The 19,184-nt window shown below is 36.4% G+C and overlaps 1 protein-coding gene across 1 annotated transcript in view; it reads right to left on the bottom strand.

Annotated features, from left to right (window-relative positions):
* The window catches only part of CCDC152 (coiled-coil domain containing 152), a 55,327-nt gene that overhangs the window by 20,954 nt on the left and 15,189 nt on the right, over positions 1-19,184 (bottom strand). Inside the window, exons 4-5 of the mRNA XM_033179469.1 lie at positions 13,940-14,008; positions 4,136-4,200 (exon numbers count right to left, since the gene is read on the bottom strand). Of these exons, the coding sequence (XP_033035360.1) occupies positions 4,136-4,200; positions 13,940-14,008 (134 nt within the window). The remainder of the gene's footprint in view (positions 1-4,135; positions 4,201-13,939; positions 14,009-19,184) is intronic.

Here is a 19,184-nt window from a genome sequence, read left to right as displayed (position 1 = left end):
CACTCCCGACCCTGTTTTCCTGGGTATCAGCAGCAGAGTTTGCCAAAGATAGAATATTGCTGAACAGCGAGTGTACCTGTCTGATTCTTCCTTTCGAAGTTTCCTCTCAGGGGTGACTCCACCCTGTGAGGTGTGGGGTGTCAGACTGCCCCTAGTGGGGGATGTCTCCCAGCTAGGCTACTCAGGGGTCAGGGACCCACCTGAGCAGGCTGTCTGTCCGTTCTCAGATCTCAACCTCCGCGTTGGGAGATCCACGGCTCTCCCCAAAGTTGTCAGACAGAGTCGTTCGCATCTGCACCGGCCCCCGCTGCTTCCCCTATTGGACTGCAGCTGTGCGCTGTCCCCAGAGGTGGAGTCTACAGAGACAGGCAGGCTTCCTTGAGCTGCTGTGAGCTCCACCCAGTTCGAGCTTCCCAGCGGCTTTGTTTACCTACTTAAGCCTCAGCAATGGCGGGCGCCCCTCCCCCAGCCTCGCTGCTGCCTTGCGGATAGATCGCTGCCGACTGCTGTGTTAGCAGTGAGGGAGGCTCCGTGGGCATGGGACCCTCCCGGCCAGGTGTGGGATATATTCTCCTGGTGTGCCTGTTTCCTTAAATCGCAGTATTGGGGTGGGAGTTACCCGATTTTCCAGGTGTTGTGTGTCTCAGTTCCCCTGGCTAGGAAAACAGATTTCCTTCCCCCTTGCGCTTCCAGGTGAGGCGATGCCTCGCCCTGCTTCAGCTCTTGCTGGTCAGGCTGCAGCAGCTGACCAGCACCGATTGTCCGGCACTCCCTAGTGAGATGACCCCAGTACCTCAGTTGAAAATGCAGAAATCACCGGTCTGTGTCGCTCGCGCTGAGAGTTGGCGACTGGAGCTGTTCCTATTCGGCCATCTTGCTCCCTCTTCAACATGATGTTTTAATATATGTATACATTGTGGAATGTCTAACTCAAGTCAATTAACATATCCATATTATGGATATGTTAAATATATGTTAAATACCTTACATATTTATCACTTTTTTGTGGTGAGAACATTAAAACACTACTCTCTTAGCAATTTTGAAGTATATGATACATTGTTATTGATAACAATCACCAAATTGTACAATAGCTCTCCTGAGTCTATTCCTCCTTCCCAACTAAAATTTTTATCCTTTCATCAACATTTCCCCAATTGCCCCCTCCACCACAGCCTAACCACCACTCTACTCTCTGCTTCATGAATTCCATAAGAAATACCAATTTCTGATCCAAGGAGATAAGATAAAGATAATACAGAAACAATGTCTTTTGTGTCTTTGCTTTCTGGATACTCATCACCAGGGTTTAGAATATTAAGTATGTTCAAAATATTTAATTTTATGAATAAATGCCACTACAGAATTAAGGCATGTTCAATATAAGCCAAAACTACACATTAGAGCCAATGAAAGGCACTGTTCAATAGGTAGCAAGCTTACTATAATGTAAGATGAGTCTCTTTGAATGCAGGCTGAACTTCTGTTTCCAAAAATTATATAAATATTCCTAATTCCCAAAGCAAGATTAGGCATTACCCGTGGTAAGGGTATGTTTTATGAGGAGGCATACAGAGAAAGATGAATTTGGGATTTGCAAAGTGCTTGACAGCTGCCTGAGATTAGCTTCTGAGGTTGTTGAAGGATAGGGGTGATTTATTATGCTAAGAACAGGGAGAGGAGCATTGAGAGTGGTGATGGAAGACAGTTATTTTACTACAATTGTGAAGATAAATTTTACAACTTTACCAGGGGTATGGTCCTACATGAAGAAATTATTCAGAGGCCTAAAATGTAGGCAAGCGAAAAGGAAAGTAGGAAGAATAAAAGTTAAGTATGATAGTAGTAAAAAGACAATAATGAAGGCAAGAGATCAATAAAAGCCTGTAATACCTAAAAGCTGGGGCTCACCATTGTATTCCCAACTCATTGTGTGCAAATACATGTATATATATACACACACACACATATATCTTGATATATATTTCTTGAATGAATGGGAGTGCCAATAAGAATTACTTAGGTCAGAACTCTTAACCTGGACCTCCTGATTAGGCTTTTGATCAACTTCCAAAATTTAATGTAAAATTATACACGTATTTATCTGTGTGTGTGTGCATTTTTCTCAGTGAGGATTCATAGCTTTTAATAGATATTTCACTGTATTAAGGAGGTTAAAAAATTTTAAACAGGTCAAGACACACTGGCTTATATGCCTACTATTAAAAATAGACATACATTCCTCCATATTATCTCAGTTCAAGAGATTTAGTATGGATTCCTGTTTGTTCTACTTATCCTGCCAGAAAACTTGTAGAAATGGACAAAGGTATTCAACTTCTTGGCTCTGATTAAAACTGGGCAGGTGAACCCAGTGGGCAATCCCACAAATTGCCATTTTCTATGTATCTAGATTTCTAGATGGGCAACTACAGAGTAGCTTTTATAAACTACTGACAACTGTGTGCACTAAGCTGTTCCTGCTCTGAGAAACCACAAGAGACAAACCTATGCAACTTTCTGTTCTCCACTGATTTTTGCCACAGGAAGATGTCACCAGTAAAGTGGAATGCATGCAGTAATTCGGTAAGACCCAGGATTTGCATTCCAGCCTCCAGGCATGAAGACTATTCTATCTGGGTTAAGTCAAGCTGTATCTCACTAGATCTTCTCTTCCATTTTAGCCTGTGCCATTCCTAAAAAATGTAATCTTTTCATTTTTCTAAGGAGACTAATCCCTAATAGGTTACAATTGATTGTCTTCTTTTCATATGCTTTCTCTGAACTTTAAATTCCAAGGAATAACCTCTAGTTTCACTCTTGATATATAAAACAATGATTCTCTCTATACAAGTTGCAAAATCCTTCTACTCTCACAAATACTGCTATGGAGTACCTCCTGAGTTTGTTCCTGGGGAGTTGTTCTCCATGAACAATGGAGAATTTTAGATGTGTTCAGAGGTTTTGAATTAGCAAATCTGCACTGTCATAGTTTGCTTTGAACAATCCCTACATAAGAAATTCAGACTCTTGGATTGTGGTGTTTTCTCTTTAATTTCTTCCCCTCCAAACATTCCTATGATATGACAAAGCAGTATCCTAGTGCTTGAAGTTTTAGAAAGGAAAGTGGTAAAATTTTCTCCCCCTGGTTCCCCACCTCAATTACAATCTGACTTTAGCATCTATTGTTGAGATCTAGAGTCAATATATGAAAGGGATTGGGAAAGAATAAAGGGAAAAAGGACAAGAAAGGGGGAGAAAGGGTAGGATTCATTCCAGAAATACTTAAAAACCATCTCAAAATTGGTGATGAAAAGCTACATTTTCTAAGAGCATAGCCAGAATGCTACTTATTACTGTAGAGTATTAACCAGAAGTTCTGGTCTGGTTTCTTCAGAGGGTCCTCAGATGAGGAACCAGACTGAATTTAGAGAAGATTCTTCAAGTTGAAGGCTCCTGTAGATTCAAATTGAGTTTTGAGGATCTTTTGTCTGCTAGAATTTGACATATTAGCTCTTGAGCGATGAGGTACTATAATGAACCTCTCAAAGAGTAGAGGGAACTGACATTTATTTAGCATCTTTTATGCTTTTTAGACACTGTTCATGTGTTCTACAACTGCTGTCACTGCACTGTTCCTACAGGAGACAAGGAAAAGTATCAGAGGTTATGGTGGCTCCTGGGAGATAAATAATTTGTGATCCACATGAAATGCTCCCTGTATTTGAATGGTGTAATGATTACCCAAATCATAAAGAGTACAGATTCATTTACATTATAATTAAAAAGTTCACAAGTAGTAACAAATAGAGTTTACTAGAGTAAAAACTCTATTAACATAATTGAAAAATATGTAGCAAAATAACCGCATCTCTTTTTGGTAGAAAGAAAAAGTTATGCATGTTATATGTTAGTACATTATATTTTGTAAAAATAAAACTCTTAAAACTTGTATTGCTTTGAAAACAATTGTCATTTACTAAAGATTTTGGCATATAGACGCATATCTCCACACACACCCACACCCACAAATACTTGGCTGTGTTTATTAATTTAAAAACCTCTTTTTTTCCCCTAATTTGAAAAGATAAATCTCCACAGGGACTTGACTGAATAGAATGATACATAAACTCACCTGTTCATGAGACTTCAACTTCTCTTTTATAAGATCAGCACTTATTTTTAGTTGTTCATTTTCACCTGTGTAAGAATAATCAAAGAACATCATAATATATAGCACTTTCCAATTAATACGAAAATATGTTTAACATTTTAGCTTCCATTATGTATGCATTCAACAAACATGCATCCAGCAGCTGCTACACATCAGGCACCACGCTAGACACTGAAAATATGAAAGTGAAAAGAGTTATTGCTCTTCAAAGAACTTACAGCCTACTGCTGAGTCAAATGTGTTAGTAGTTATAATATGCTATGATAATTACTCTTTAATGGCAGTATATTGGAAATATTACAGGAACCTACAAAAAGAAAACCTAGGGCAGCTTGAAGTCAGGAAAGGAGAAGAAAAGTTACTTGAGATGAGATTTAAGTGATAGGCTTACCCCATGTTAAGAAAGAGCATTCTAAATACAGAAAATTGCACAGAAGACCATGGGCTTGAGTGAATACAGTTTGGAAAAACTACAATTCAAGTACGGTATTGTTGAAGTGTAAAGTATGCGCAGGAGCTGCTATATAGGTTGGGATCCTATCACTAGGTAGACATAGTCTAGATAAACAATTTTGGATTTTGGTTTAAAGGTTACAGGGAGTCACCAAAGAATTTTGAACAGTGCAGAAGTGAAATAATGAGAGTTACATGCTAAAACGATTATCCGACAATGTGGATGATGAATGAGAGGGTTTTGATCCTAGAGGAATGGATATCACTAAGTATACGTCAAGTAAGAGATAACAGGAACCTAAATTACGTCAGTGGCAGTATGGAAAAAAGGAAGCAATGAGGAGAATTATTATTTAGATGATAGAATTACCTAGGAATTTAGTGATCCTTTAGTTAAAGGAGGCAAAAGAGAAAGGGAGAACTTTTTCTTTTTAGGTTTCTGGTTTGGGTAACTGAAAACAACACTTTAATAATATTTTTAACAAATTTTAAAAACCCTGTGGTTAATTTTGATTACTAAGCATCCAGGTCAGTTTAAAACTGTAATTTCCTATTTGATTGAAAGTTTTCATGATCCTTATCCAACTGGCTAGATCAGTAGCTGTAAAGAGTCAATAGAAGTGGGAAAGAAGTCTTAGTTTGCTGCTCCTTAGTTGCTCTTCCCTGTCTTTCCTCTGGGTCATTTCTTGGGGGATGGATACAAGAAATAAGGAAAGGCAAAAAATTCTCTATTTAACCTCGAGGTTCCAGTCCTTTAGGTGCTTGTAGCAAATATATGCAGAGTCTGGACTCACTCCAACATTTGGCAACCTTTTAGCAGATGTCATCAGAATATGGAAATATGTAGCTATTTTATTGTTAATTGTGGCATGGGCCCTAGTCACTAATTCCAGGTAAACAGGAAAAGCCTCACTAGACATCCTATTACAATTTCCCCTCTACAACCTTAACTATAAACACAACCAAGAAGTAGTTAAACAAAACAACAAATCAGTAAAGATTTTTGACATTATCTGCTTTTAGGAAGGTTTCTTTTGTAGTAGAGTAACATTGAGAGAAGCCTTGGAAACAGAGTCCACTTATGAAACTATTGCAGAGGTATTAAATCACAGTATTAAAATTAAAACCTTGACTATAAACAAAACTAAGAATTAGCTAAACAAAACAATGACAAATCAGTAAAGATTTTTTACGTTATCTGAACAATGCTTTAGGAAGGCTTGTTCTGTAGTACAGTAACATTGAGAGGAGCCTTGCAAACGGTCCACATATAAAACTTGCAGGGATATTATATCAAAGTATTAAAATTAAGTAAAAATCTAAAATCAATTAGTTTTCAAAGGTTGTGATGAGAAAATGATAGGAAAGTGTTACATTTTTAAGAGTCATATTTAATACAAATCTTAATCTTGATGATGGCTTCAGTTTGTCAGATTGTGTCTTTCAAGAAATTAGTCCATTTCACATAGGTTATCATTTGTTCAGAGTATTCCTTTATTATCCTCTTTTTTTTTTTTTAAGTATTGAGATGAAGTCTCGCTCTTGTCCTCCAGGCTGGAGTGAGATGGTGCGATCTTGGATCCCTGCAACCTCCGCCTCCCGGGTTCAAGCTTTTCTCCTTCCTGTGCCCCTGAGTAGCTGGGATTACAGGCACGTACCACCACGCCTGGCTAATTTTTGCATTTTTAGTAGAGATGGGGTTTCATCATGTTGGCCAGGCTGGTCTCCTTTATTATCCTCTTAATGAACATGACATTTGTAGTGATGTCCTTTCTTTCATTTCTGATATCATTACTTGTGTAATCTCTCCCATTTCCTTAGTTCATCTGGCTAGAGACTTGTCAATTTTATTGATCTTTTCAAAAAAACAGCTTTTAGTTTCATTGCTCTCTATTGATTTCTTGTTTTCAATTTTACTAATTTCTGCTTTATTATTATTTCTTTTTTTTACTTACTTTGGATTTAATTTGTTCTCCTTTTTCTTATTTCCTACAGTGGAAGCTTAAATTAATTTTAGCTTTTTCTTATCTTCTCATATACATAATTTAATGCTATAAATTTCTCTGTAAGCACTGTTTTTGCTGCATTTCACAAATTTTAATAAATTGTATTTTCAGTTTTATTTAGTTCAAAATATTTTAAAATTTGTTGATATTTATTTTTTGACCACTGTATTATTTAAAAGTATTCTTTAATCTGCATATATTTTCAGATTTTTCATCTATCTTTCTGTTTTTGATGTCTATAGTAATTCCATTGTGGCCTGACAGCAGACACCGTATGATTTCTGGTCTTTTGAATTTGTTAAGGTGTGTTTTATAAGCCACAATGGGATCTATCTTGGTGAGTATTCACTAAGTTTGAGGAGAATGTGTACTCTGCTGTTGTTGGATGAAATAGTCTATAGATGTCCATTATAGTCAATTGATTGATGGTATTGTTGATTCCAACTGTGTCCTTACTGATTTCCTGATAGAAGAATGTTGAAATCTTCAACTACAATAGTGGAGTCATCTATTTCTCCTTCCAGTTCTATCAATCTTTGACTCACATATTTTTGATGCCTTTGCTAGATGCATATATAAAATAATTTATGTCTTCTTGGAGAATTAATCCTTTTATCATTATGCAATACCCCTTTTTATCCTGGATAATTTTTCATGCTCTAAAATCTGCTGTTTGAAATGAATATAGCTACTCCAGTGTTCTTAGTGTTAGCACGGCATATCTTTCTCCAGCCCTTAGCTTTTAATCTATATGTGCCTTTATATTTAAAGTAGACTTTTTTTGTAGAAAGCATATAGTTGGGTAATGTTTTTTGATCCACTCTGATAATCTCTGTCTTGTAAACTGTGTATTAGGCTATTGATTTTCAAAGTGCTTTTTGATAAAGTTGGATTAATATCTATCGTATTTGTTACTGTTTTCTATTCATAGACCTTGTTCTTTGATCCTATGTTTGTCTTCTATTCTTTTTCTGCCTTTTGTGATTTTGAGTATTTTATGTGATTTCATTTTCTCTTTTTTTTTAGCAAATCTGTTATACTTCAATTTTTAGTTTTTTTAGTGATTGTCCTAGAGTTTGCAATATACATTTACAATGAATTCAGGTCCACTTTCAAATCCATTATACTGCTTCTCAGGTAGTACAAGTCTTTTATACTAAAGTATTCATAATTCCTTCCTCTCATTCTTTATGTCACTGATGTCATACATTTCACTTATGCATAAGCTATAATTACTTAATAACACATTGTTGCTATATTTTGAATAAACTGTTATCTTTTAGATCAATTGAGAATAAGAAAAATAAAAGTTTTTATTTTACCTTCACTTATTCCTTCTGTAATGTTCTTCCTTTCTATGTATATCCAAGTTTCTGGCCTATATCATTTTGCTTCTCTCCTCTTTCATCACTTCCTGCAAGGCTGGTATACTTGCAACAAATACTCTCAATTTTTGTTTGTCTAACAAAGTCTTTATTTCTCCTTTCTGGACAATAAGTTTGCAGGATGCAGAATTATTGGTTGGCGTTTTATTCTATCTCTCTCAGCACTTTAAATATTTCACTCTACTCCTTTACTGCTTGCATGGTTCCTGAGAAGAAGCTGGGTATAATTCTTATCTTTGGTCGGTCCTCTATAGGCAAAGAATTTTCCTCACTCTTGTTTCAAAATTTTTTCTTTGTTTTTTATTTTCTACAGTTTGAATATGACATACCTATGGGTAGTTTTTTGAGCATTTACCCTGTTTGGTGTTCATTGAGCTTCCTGGATCTGTGGTTTGGTATCTGATATTAATTAGGGGAAATTCTCAGTCATTATTGCTTCTGATGTTTCTTCTTTTCCTTTCTTTCTTTATTTTCCTTCTGGTATTCCCATTAAGTGTTTGTTACAGCTTTTGTAGTTATTACACAGTTTTTGAATATTTTGTTACTTTTTTCCTAGTCTTTTTTTTTTTTTTCTTTTTAGTTTTGGAAGTTACTATTGACATATTCTCAAGCTTAGAGAGTCTTTCCTGATACTGAAAAATTCTTTTCATTAGGCTATGTCTAGTCTACTAATGAGTCCAACAAAGGCATTCTTCATTTGTGTTTAGAGCCTTTAGCATATTAACCAGAGTTTTAAAAAAATTTCTGGTCTAATAATTCCAATATCCCTGCCATTTCTGTGTCTGGTTTTGATGCTGTCTCTGGCTCTTCAAACTGTTTCCTTTTTTTTTTTTTTAGTGTGCCTTGTAATTTTTTGTACAAAGCTCAAGACCAAGCACCAGTAAACAGGCCTTTAGTGATTTGATGGTAAGGTGTTGGGGAAGCAGAAGCATTGTATAGTCCTATGATTAGGTCTCAGTCTTTCAGTAAGCCTGTGTCTTTGGACTGTGAGTTATCCACATGCTTCTCAGTCCCTCTCCCCTTTGGTGAGATGGGATGACTAGAGTGGGCTGGAGTTGGCAAGGCTAGGGGGAGCTGAAATAGGATATTTTCCTCCCTGAAGGCAGCTTATCCTTGGCTAAAACCCCAGTAGTTTAGGTTCAGATAAAACAGCTTCTTTTGAGTCAGGCTTTCTTAAGACCGGAAGCTGTCGATTATTTCAAAATGGTTACTTTTCCTCTCCTCTGGCCAACAACATGAGGGGATTTTTCCCATATCTTAACTATGAGATGTTAGTAGAGCTCTTACAGGTAAAACTTGCAAAACTGTAGGGGCTTGGGTCCCCTGAAATTTTTAATCTCTTAGACTTGACCACAGTGAGCCTCCTGCAATTCATCAAAATTACATTTTAGGGTTTCCCAGCCTGACAAACAGGGAGGTTTCTGTTCTTGTAAGTTGTGATTTTCTGAATCTGCCTCCCTGTCTCCAATTTTAGGTGCATCAATCTGTCCTGTGACCTCACTTCTGTGATCAAAAGAGTCTAAGAATTGTTGATTTTTCAGTTTGCTCAATGTATTACTTGTTGTTAGCAGGGAATGACAACTTCCGAGATCCTTATATGTTTTACCAGAAACATGAGGTGCATTTGAAGGATTTTCATTAAAGTTAGAATTCTATTTCCAAGTTTTATGTGCAAGTGAGAATACTTAAAAGTGACACATTTTTAGCCCTGAAGTTGCTTAATGGTGGAACCATTTCTAAAGATACAATGGTTTTTCCATAAATTAATTTTCCAAAATCAGTTAATTGGCCACTGCTGGCTGACATTTTATCAAGTTTAATAGACTTTGATTACTTTTTAACTTAATATGTCTGATAAAGAGCTTGTATGGGGTGTAGGAGAAGTGATAGCTCTGATAATTTCTTATTGTTGGCTTGTGCTTGCGTTATTGTAATTATTATTGTCCTCAATATATGTTTTATTTTTTAAAACTATTTGTCCATTTTGGACGGATTAATTTGATTAGAACTAGCTACTTTTATCTATCAGTCCTCTTATCCAGATACACATAAACTGTACTACATGGCCATACACTGAAATTAGGGGAAAAAGCAAACATGCAATTGTTCAGTTTTAGAACTCCCATTCTCCTCAGAGAAAGCAGAACCTTGTGTATCACACGTGACATATAATTAACTTACACATAGAAAAAGGAATATTATCCTAGTTATTAAATTTTTGTAAGATGATTGGCTTTGAATTTTCAGATAAAAATAAAGATAAATAAGAATTGTAATTTTTTCTACATCTCATTGAATTATCTTTTACATAATCCTTAAGTCCCTACTGGAAAGATTCATTGATAAGACTAAAGGAAGGTAGCATTTCTCTCATTGTAACTGAAAAGTTTCTTAAACCCAAAGGGTAATTGATTAATCGGCTCAATAATGTTACCAAAAAACCAGATCCTTTTAGTTTACTTTTCTTGCTGTCCTCCAAAATCATCCTGCTGGTATGAGTTTTAGACTAGAAACAAGAAATCTGCAACAATTTTAGGCATTATATACAGTCTTATAACAACCAGAACAACACAGTCCATCTCTTGGGAGAGAGGAAAATTATTCCAAAAGAATTCCCTTGGAGTTTGGATGCAATCAGCGTTCCCTGAGGCATATGGCTAAGTGAATAAAGGGTGAATGTCTGAAAATGCAAAACAGTTTCCTATTAAGGAGAGAAAAGAGCTATTGGAAAGGAAACCACTGGGTAGCTTAAATAAGCAGATTAATCATACTATCTTGGCAATCAATTGGATGAAAATGGTCAAATATAGATAGTTCTTATCTATCACCTTGCTCAATCAAGGCTTGTAAAAGCATTGGGAAAGTGAACTCAATGAATCATCATTTATTTGCAAGAGGCATCATACAATATTCATTTTTAAGAATGGCTATTTTTTTTTTTATTGTTTGAGACAGAGTCTTGTTCTGTGGCCAGGCTGGAGTGCAGTGGTGTGATCTCGGCTCACTGCAATCTCCAGCTCCTTGATTCAAGTGATTCTCCTGCCTTAGCCTCTTGAGTAGCTGGGATTACAGGCAAGTGCCACCATACCCAGCTAATTTTTGTATTTTTTTTAGTAGAGGCGGGGTTTCACCATGTTGGCCGGGATATGGATTACAGGCGTGAGCCACAGTGCCCGGCCAAGAATGGCTGTTTAAAAACTTGTACTTGCTTTGTACTGGATCTTAAAGAGAAAGTTTTTTGTTTTCTCCCATTCTTTATGATGTTAGCTATGAGCTTTTCATTTACGGCCCTTATTGTGTTAAGGCAAGATCCTTCCATGTCTATTATCTTCTCTATGTATACCTATTTTGTGAGAGTTTTAATTCATCAGTGGATGTTGAATTTTGTCAAATATTTTTTCTGTATCTATTGAGGTGTTCATGTGTTTTTTTCCTACTCATTTTGATAATAAATAGAAATCACATGGTGTATCATATTGATTGATCTGTGTATACAGAACCATACTTGCATCCCAGGGATAAATCCCACTTGGTTAGGATATATGATCTTTTTAATGGGCTGTTGAATTTTATTTGATAGTATTTTATTGATTTTTTGAGTCTGTGTTTATCAGGGATATTGGGATGTAATTTTCTTTCATTGCAGTGTCTTTGTCTGATTTTGGTGTCAGGGTGATGCTGGCCTCATAGATGAGTTTGGAAGTGTTCCCTTTGCTTTTATTGTTTGAAAGAGTTTAAGAAAAATTGGTATTACTTTTTCTCTGAGTGTTTAATAGAATTCCCCATGAAGCCACCTCATCCTGGGCTTTTTTTGGTGGGAGATTTTTTATTATTTACTCAATCTCCTTATTTGTTATTGTGTGTTCTGACTATTTCTGATTTAGTTTTGGCAGGTTGTATGTTCCTACGTTTTTGACTATTTATTCTAGGTTTTCCAGTTTGTTGGCATATAGTTGCTCTTAATAGTCCCTTATTATCCTCCTCACCCCCCCAAGACAACAGTTGTATAGGTTTCTCTTTCATTTCTGCTTTTATTTACTGACATCTTTCTTTTTGTTTCAGTGTAGCCAAGGGTTTGTCAATTTTATTTTTTCAAAAAAACAAACTCTTAGTTTTGTTAAATTTTCTTTTTTTTTAATCTTCTATTTGACTGTTTTTTCCTATAATCTTCATTATTTCTTTCCTTTGATTACCTTTGGGCTTAATTTTTTTTTTCTAGTTCCTCGAGGCATAAAGATAGATTACTTATTGGATATATATATTTTTCCTTTTAAATTTAGGCTTTACAGCCATAAACTTCCCCATTAAAATGTCTTTTGCTGTATCCTATAGGTTTTGGTATGTTGTGTTTTCATTTGTCTCAGATATTTTAAAAATTCCTTTGGTTTATTCTCTGACTCGATTGTTCAGGAATGTGTTTAGCATTTTTGCCATTTCTTTTCAACATATTTGCTGGAAATCCTAGACAGAGCAATTAGGAAAGAGAAAGACATAAAGGGCATCCAAATCAGAAGAGAAGAAAATTATCTATATTTTCAGATGACATGACTATATACTTAGAAAACCTGTTAGAACTAATAAACAGATTCAGTAAAGTTGCACTACACAAAATCAACATACAAAAATCGATCACATTTCTATATACAAATTACAAAATATCTGGAAAGGAAATTAAGAAACAATCCTATTAACAATGGCAATAAAAATACTTAAGAATTAACCAAAGAAGGTGAGAATCTTGTACGCTGAAAGTAATAAAACATTGATGAAGGAAATGAAAGAAGACACAGATAGATTAGAATTAATATTGTTAAAATTAATATTGTTAAAATTGTTAAAATATTGTTAAAATGTCCATACTATCTAAAATGATCTGCATATTTACTGCAATTGCTATCAAAATGCCAATGACATTCTTTCCAGAAGTAGACAAAACAATCTTAAAATTCATATGGAATCACAAAAGACCTCAAATAGCCAAGAAATCTTGAGTAAAAAGATCAAACCTGGAGCCATTGCACTACCTAATTTCAAAATATATTATGGAACTACAATAATCAGAACAGTATAGCACTGTTAAAAAAAAAACAGACATGTAGATTATGGAACAGATTAGAGAACTCAGCTGGGTGTGGTATTTTAGTAACAAGGAAGGGAAAAGTTGTTTTGAGCCCTGGCATTGAAATAGGAGCACGAGTGCCCTTTTTTAACACTCTAAATTACAAGAATCTCATATAAGATCAATATTTTATCTCACATATATAAGGTGCTTGTTTTAAAATAAAGGCAGAAGTCTAAGATAAGAAATGCTTATTTGATGTGAGTTTTATGTGGAAGGGGCCTTTAAGGCAATTTAGTTTAATCTCTGATATAGCAGAAAAAAATCTCAGCCATCACAGCTGAGTCAGAACAGCACAAAATACTTGGTTGGTCTGTTTTGTGAATGGTAGGCCTGTTTGATTAAAATGTTTGTTAAAAATAAGATAAGCTGAGTGTGTTGACTTCACTTACACAAATACGGTCTTAGTCTATGACAAAAAAATTAAATGGTAAACTATCACTGTGGTTTAAATAAAAAATTATGGTTTAACTAGTAATACCCACTCTTCAAAACTGAACACAGGGTTATTAAAGACCAACAATGCTACTGAGAATAAATCAATTTCTAAACTTTTTAAGGTAATAACTATATGACCTATGTAAAACATCCCTTTATGTCACTATCAGAACATGACTGAATTGTTCTGTTCAGCTAAGCATTTCTTATTTCATAATCATCTAGGAAAGTATTTTTAAGTAGTAAGATGTCCACTTTTAGCTGATAAATTGAAACTTATTATCAACAATGTAAAAGCTTCCCATTTTTAAAGGTGCTCAAATAAACAATGCTTTTTTAGATTTTACTTTTTTTTCTAACTTACCTTTCAAATTCTGTTGACATTCAATGGTCTGTTGTAGCCCTTTAATTATATTATGAAGAGTAGCACATTCTAAAACATAAAAGATAAATTTATTTTAAAATCCCTTGCTTTCATTTTGGAATTATTTTCAGTTGAAATTATTAAAATAAAATAATATTTAAGCCAGGCAATGGTGATGTGTGCCTTGTAGTCCTATAGACTCAAGAGGCTGAGGCAGGAGGATCACTTGAACCCAAGAGTTCAAGGCTGCAGGAGGCTATGCTCACACCATTGCACTCCAGCCTGGGTGACAGAGCAAGACCCTGTCTCTAAAAAAAAATAAATAATATTTAATTTGAAATTATAAGATCTTAATAAAGCAGCCAAGCACCTTAAAGAAAATTATATAAAGAAAAAACATAATTTTTTTTTTTTTTTGAGACAGAGTCTTGCCCTGTCGTCCAGGCTGAAGTGCAGTGGCATGATGTTGGCTCACTGCAACCTTTGCCTCCCAGGTTCAAGTGATTCTCCTGCCTCAGTCTCCTGAGCAGCTGGGATTACAGGAACGCGTCATCATGCCTGGCTACTTTTTGTATTTTTGTAGAGATGGGGTTTCACCATGTTGGCCATGCCAGTCTCGAACTCCTGACCTCAAGTAATCCACCTGCCTCAGGTGATCCACCCCCCTCAGCCTCCTAAAGTGCTGGGACTACAGGTATGAGCCTTTACTTTTAACTCACTCATTAAGCCAAATGAATTTCAAAACTTGGTAATGACTTTCCTAAAGCACAATAGTATGGATCCTACCATGTGCCTAAGCAATCTCTGCCCTAAGTAGTAAGGCATAACTGCATATGTCTGGGGAACTATAAGAAGAATGTCCATGCAAATCTTCCATGAAAGAACATCCTAAGGAAAGGGAGTCAAATTATATTGTTTGGGTATAAGACAATGTGTGGTACAATTGTGTGGTATAAGAGAATGCTTTTCTTACTCTGTCTTCCAGTCTGTCCTCTTAGTACTTATGCTTGAGTCTTAGAGCAAGAGATTAGCAATAAAAGGAGTAAAAACTCAATAAGTAGTGTTCCAAGGCTTCAACAACTTTGTTGTCAATGGCTGCTGACATAATAGAAGACAGAAGTTTCATTGCAAATATTAGAGCCTTGATATGCACATACAAGTCTTCACTATTGGTTACCACCAGCAACAGCCAAAATGGACAGCAACAGTAGCGGTAATTTCTATTACTTTAGAAGTCCACTTGGCTATTAGAAGACTATTTTTTGTTTTGCTTACCATTGCTTCCTACTGTTTAGAACACTTGTGGTCCATAGTAGTCAATGCACAAATATTTGTTCAGTGATAATTGGGTTGACAGGTAATATCACAGTAAGCTGAAGCAGATAAGGGGTAAGTAGAGAACCTCTGGTATGAAAATAACACATATTTTGTTGACTGAATGAAAGAACCAATACTGTGAAGGGAGAATTCAAAACTTTTCACCTTTTAATTAGAGATTTTGCACTTAGTCTCATGTACTTTTTCAACTATGCTGACAGAAATGAAAGTATTTTGCAGAAGTTTAAAGCTTTATGATGATATAAGGTTTTGCTACTGTGGCTCTTCACGGCTCCTTGCTCTCCCTACCATCCCTACCATCCCCACCATCCCCATCATCTACTCAAAGTTCCCATCATCCTCCATTTTCTCTATCTTGCTATTTCCCAGTAAGAGAATAATGGTTAAATTACATTTGACAGAAATTAGCTGAGAATCTGCTTCATGAGTGTCACTGTGCTAGCTGCTAGAATTCAAAAATTAAAGAGGCATAGACAGACTCTGCCATCACTTGACTTTGTGCCCTTTAGAGTAATGAATCCAGTGATTCATAGAATATAGCGACAGAAAATACCTCAGTAATCTGTAAATTGAAAACAGAATCCAGCAACCGAGTATTTCAAAAATGTGTATTTTCAAAACTTGAACACAAGGTGGCGCGCTCACCACATTTTTCTACAATGGACCCTAGATAAATTATTTTCTTATTTTTTTCTTTTTCCTTTTTTGACTTTAAAAAAAAATTATTATTATACTTTAAGTTCTAGGGTACATGTGCACAACGTGCAGGTTTGTTACATATGTATACATGTGCCATGTTGGTGTGCTGCACCCATTAATTCGTCATTTACATCAGGTATAACTCCCAATGCAATCTCTCCTCCCTCCCCCTCCCCGCAATAGGCCCCGGTGTATGATGTTCCCCTTCCCAAGTCCAAGTGATCTCATTGTTCAATTCCCACCTATGAGTGAGAACATGTGGTGTTTGGTTTTCTGTTCTTGCAATAGTTTGCTGAGAATCATGGTTTCCAGCTGCATCCATGTCCCTACAAAGGATGCAAACTCATCCTTTTTTATGGCTGCATAATATTCCATGATGTATATGTGCCACATTTTCTTAATCCAGTCTGTCACAGATGGACATTTGGGTTGATTCCAAGTCTTTGCTATTATGAATAGTGCTGCAATAAACATACGTGTGCATATGTCTTTATAGCAGCATGATTTATAATCCTTTGGGTATATCCCCAGTAATGGGATGGCTGGGTCAAATGGTATTTCTAGTTCTACATCCTTGAGGAATCGCCACATTGTTTTCCACAATGGTTGAACTAGTTCACAGTCCCACCAACAGTATAAAAGTGTTCCTATTTCTCCACATCCGCTCCAGTACCTGTTGTTTCCTGATTTTTTAATGATTGCCATTCTAACTGGTGTGAGATGGTATCTCATTGTGGTTTTGATTTGCATTTCTCTGATGGTGAGTGATAAGGAGCATTTTTTCATGTGTCTGTTGACTGTATAAATGTCTTCTTTTGAGAAATGTCTGTTCATATCCTTTGCCCACTCTTTGATGGGGTTGTTTGTTTTTTTCTTGTACATTTGCTTGAGCTCTACGTAGGTTCTGGATATTAGCCCTTTGTCAGATGAGTAGATTGCAAAAATTTCTTCCCATTCTGTAGGTTGCCTGTTCACTCTGATGGTAGTTTCTTTTGCTGTGCAGAAGCTCTTTAGTTTGATTAGATCCCATTTGTCAATTTTGGCTTTTGTTATCGTTGCTTTTGGTGCTTTAGACATGAAGTCCTTGCCCATGCCTATGTCCTGAATGGTATTACCTAGGTTTTCTTCTAGAGTTTTTATGGTTTTAAGTGTAAAATTTAAGTCTCTAATCCATTTTGAATTAATTTTAATATAAGGAGTAAGGAAAGGATCCAGTTTCAGCTTTCTACTTATGGCTAGCCAATTTTCCCAGCACCATTTTTTTTTTTTTTTTTTTTGAGACAGAGTCTCGCTCTGCCCCCAGGCTGGAGTGCAGTGGCTGGATCTCAGCTCACTGCAAGCTCCGCCTCCCGGGTTCAGGCCATTCTCCTGCCTCAGCCTCCCGAGTAGCTGGGACTACAGGCGCCCGCCACCTCGCCCAGCTAATTTTTTTGTATTTTTAGTAGAGACGGGGTTTCACCATGTTAGCCAGGATGGTTTCGATCTCCTGACCCCGTGATTCACCCGTCTCGGCCTCCCAAAGTGCTGGGATTACAGGCTCCCAGCACCATTTATTAAATAGGGAATCCTTTCCCCATTTCTTGTTTTTCTCAGGTTTGTCAAAGATCAGATGGCTGTAGATGTGTGGTGTTATTGCTGAGGGCTCTGTTCTGTTCCATTGGTCTATATCTCTGTTTTGGTACCAGTACCATGCTGTTTTGGTTACTGTAGCCTTGTAGTATAGTTTGAAGTCAGGTAGCGTGATGCCTCCAACTTTATTCTTTTTGCTTAGGATTCTCTTGGCAATGCAGGCTCTTTTTTGGTTCCATATGAACTTTAAAGCCGTTTTTTCCAATTCTGTGAAGAAACTCATTGGTAGCTTCATAGGGATGGCATTGAATCTATAAATTATCTTGGGCAGTATGGCCATTTTCACGGTATTGATTCTTCCTATCCATGAGCATGGTATGTTCTTCCATTTGTTTGTGTCCTCTTTTATTTCACTGAGCAATGGTTTGTAGTTCTCCTTGAAGAGGTCCTTTACACTCCTTGTAAGTTGGATTCCTAGGTATTTTATTCTCTTTGAAGCTATTGTGAATGGGAGTTCATTCATGATTTGGCTCTCTGTTTGTCTGTTACTGGTGTATAAGAATGCTTGTGAGTTTTGCACATTGATTTTGTATCCTGAGAGTTTGCTGAAGTTGCTTATCAGCTTAAGTAGATTTTGGGCTGAGAAGATGGAGTTTTCTAAATATACAATCATGTCGTCTGCAAACAGGGACAATTTGACTTCTTCTTTTCCTCACTGAATACGCTTTATTCCTTTCTCTTGCCTTATTGTCCCAGCCAGAACTTCCAACACTATGTTGAACAGGAGTGGTGAGAGAGGGCATCTCTGTCTTGTGCCAGTTTTCAAAGGGAATGCTTCCAGTTTTTGCCCATTCAGTATGATGTTGGCTGTGGGTTTGTGATAAATAGCTCTTATTATTTTGAGATACATTCCATCAATACCGAATTTATTGAGAGTTTTTAACTTGAGGGGCTGTTGAATTTTGTCAAAGGCCTTTTCTGCATCTATTGAGATAATCATGTGGTTTTTGTCTTTGGTTCTGTTTATATGCTGGATTACGTTTATTGATTTGCGTATATTGAACCAGCCTTGCATCCCAGGGATGAAGCCCACTTGATCATGGTGGATAAGCTTTTTGATGTGCTGCTGAATCCGGTTTGCCAGTATTTTATTGAGAATTTTTGCATTGATGTTCATCAGGGATATTGGTCTAAAATTCTCTTTCTTTGTTGTGTCTCTGTAAGGCTTTGGTATCAGGATGATGTTGGCCTCCTAAAATGAGTTAGGGAGGATTCCCTCTTTTTCTATTGATTGGAATAGTTTCAGAAGGAATGGTACCAGCTCCTCCTTGTACCTCTGGTAGAATTCAGCTGTGAATCCATCTGCTCCTGGACTTTTTTTGGTTGGTAGGCTATTACTTATTGCCTCAATTTCAGAGCCTGCTATTGGTCTATTCAGGGATTCAACTTCTTTCTGGTTTAGTCTTGGGAGCGTGTAAGTGTCCAGGAAATGATCCATTTCCTCTAGATTTTCTAGTTGATTTGCGTAGAGGTGTTTATAGTATTCTCTGATGGTAGTTTGTATTTCTGTGGGGTCGGTGGTGATATCCCCTTTATCATTTTTTATTGCGTCTATTTGATTCTTCTCTCTTTTCTTCTT

This window comes from Trachypithecus francoisi, unplaced genomic scaffold (assembly GCF_009764315.1).
Source record: "Trachypithecus francoisi isolate TF-2019V2 unplaced genomic scaffold, Tfra_2.0 Lachesis_group2, whole genome shotgun sequence".
In the NCBI taxonomy this organism is placed as follows: Eukaryota; Metazoa; Chordata; class Mammalia; order Primates; family Cercopithecidae; genus Trachypithecus; species Trachypithecus francoisi.
Note: the sequence above shows the minus strand (reverse complement) of the source record. Positions and strands in the feature narration are given on the sequence as shown.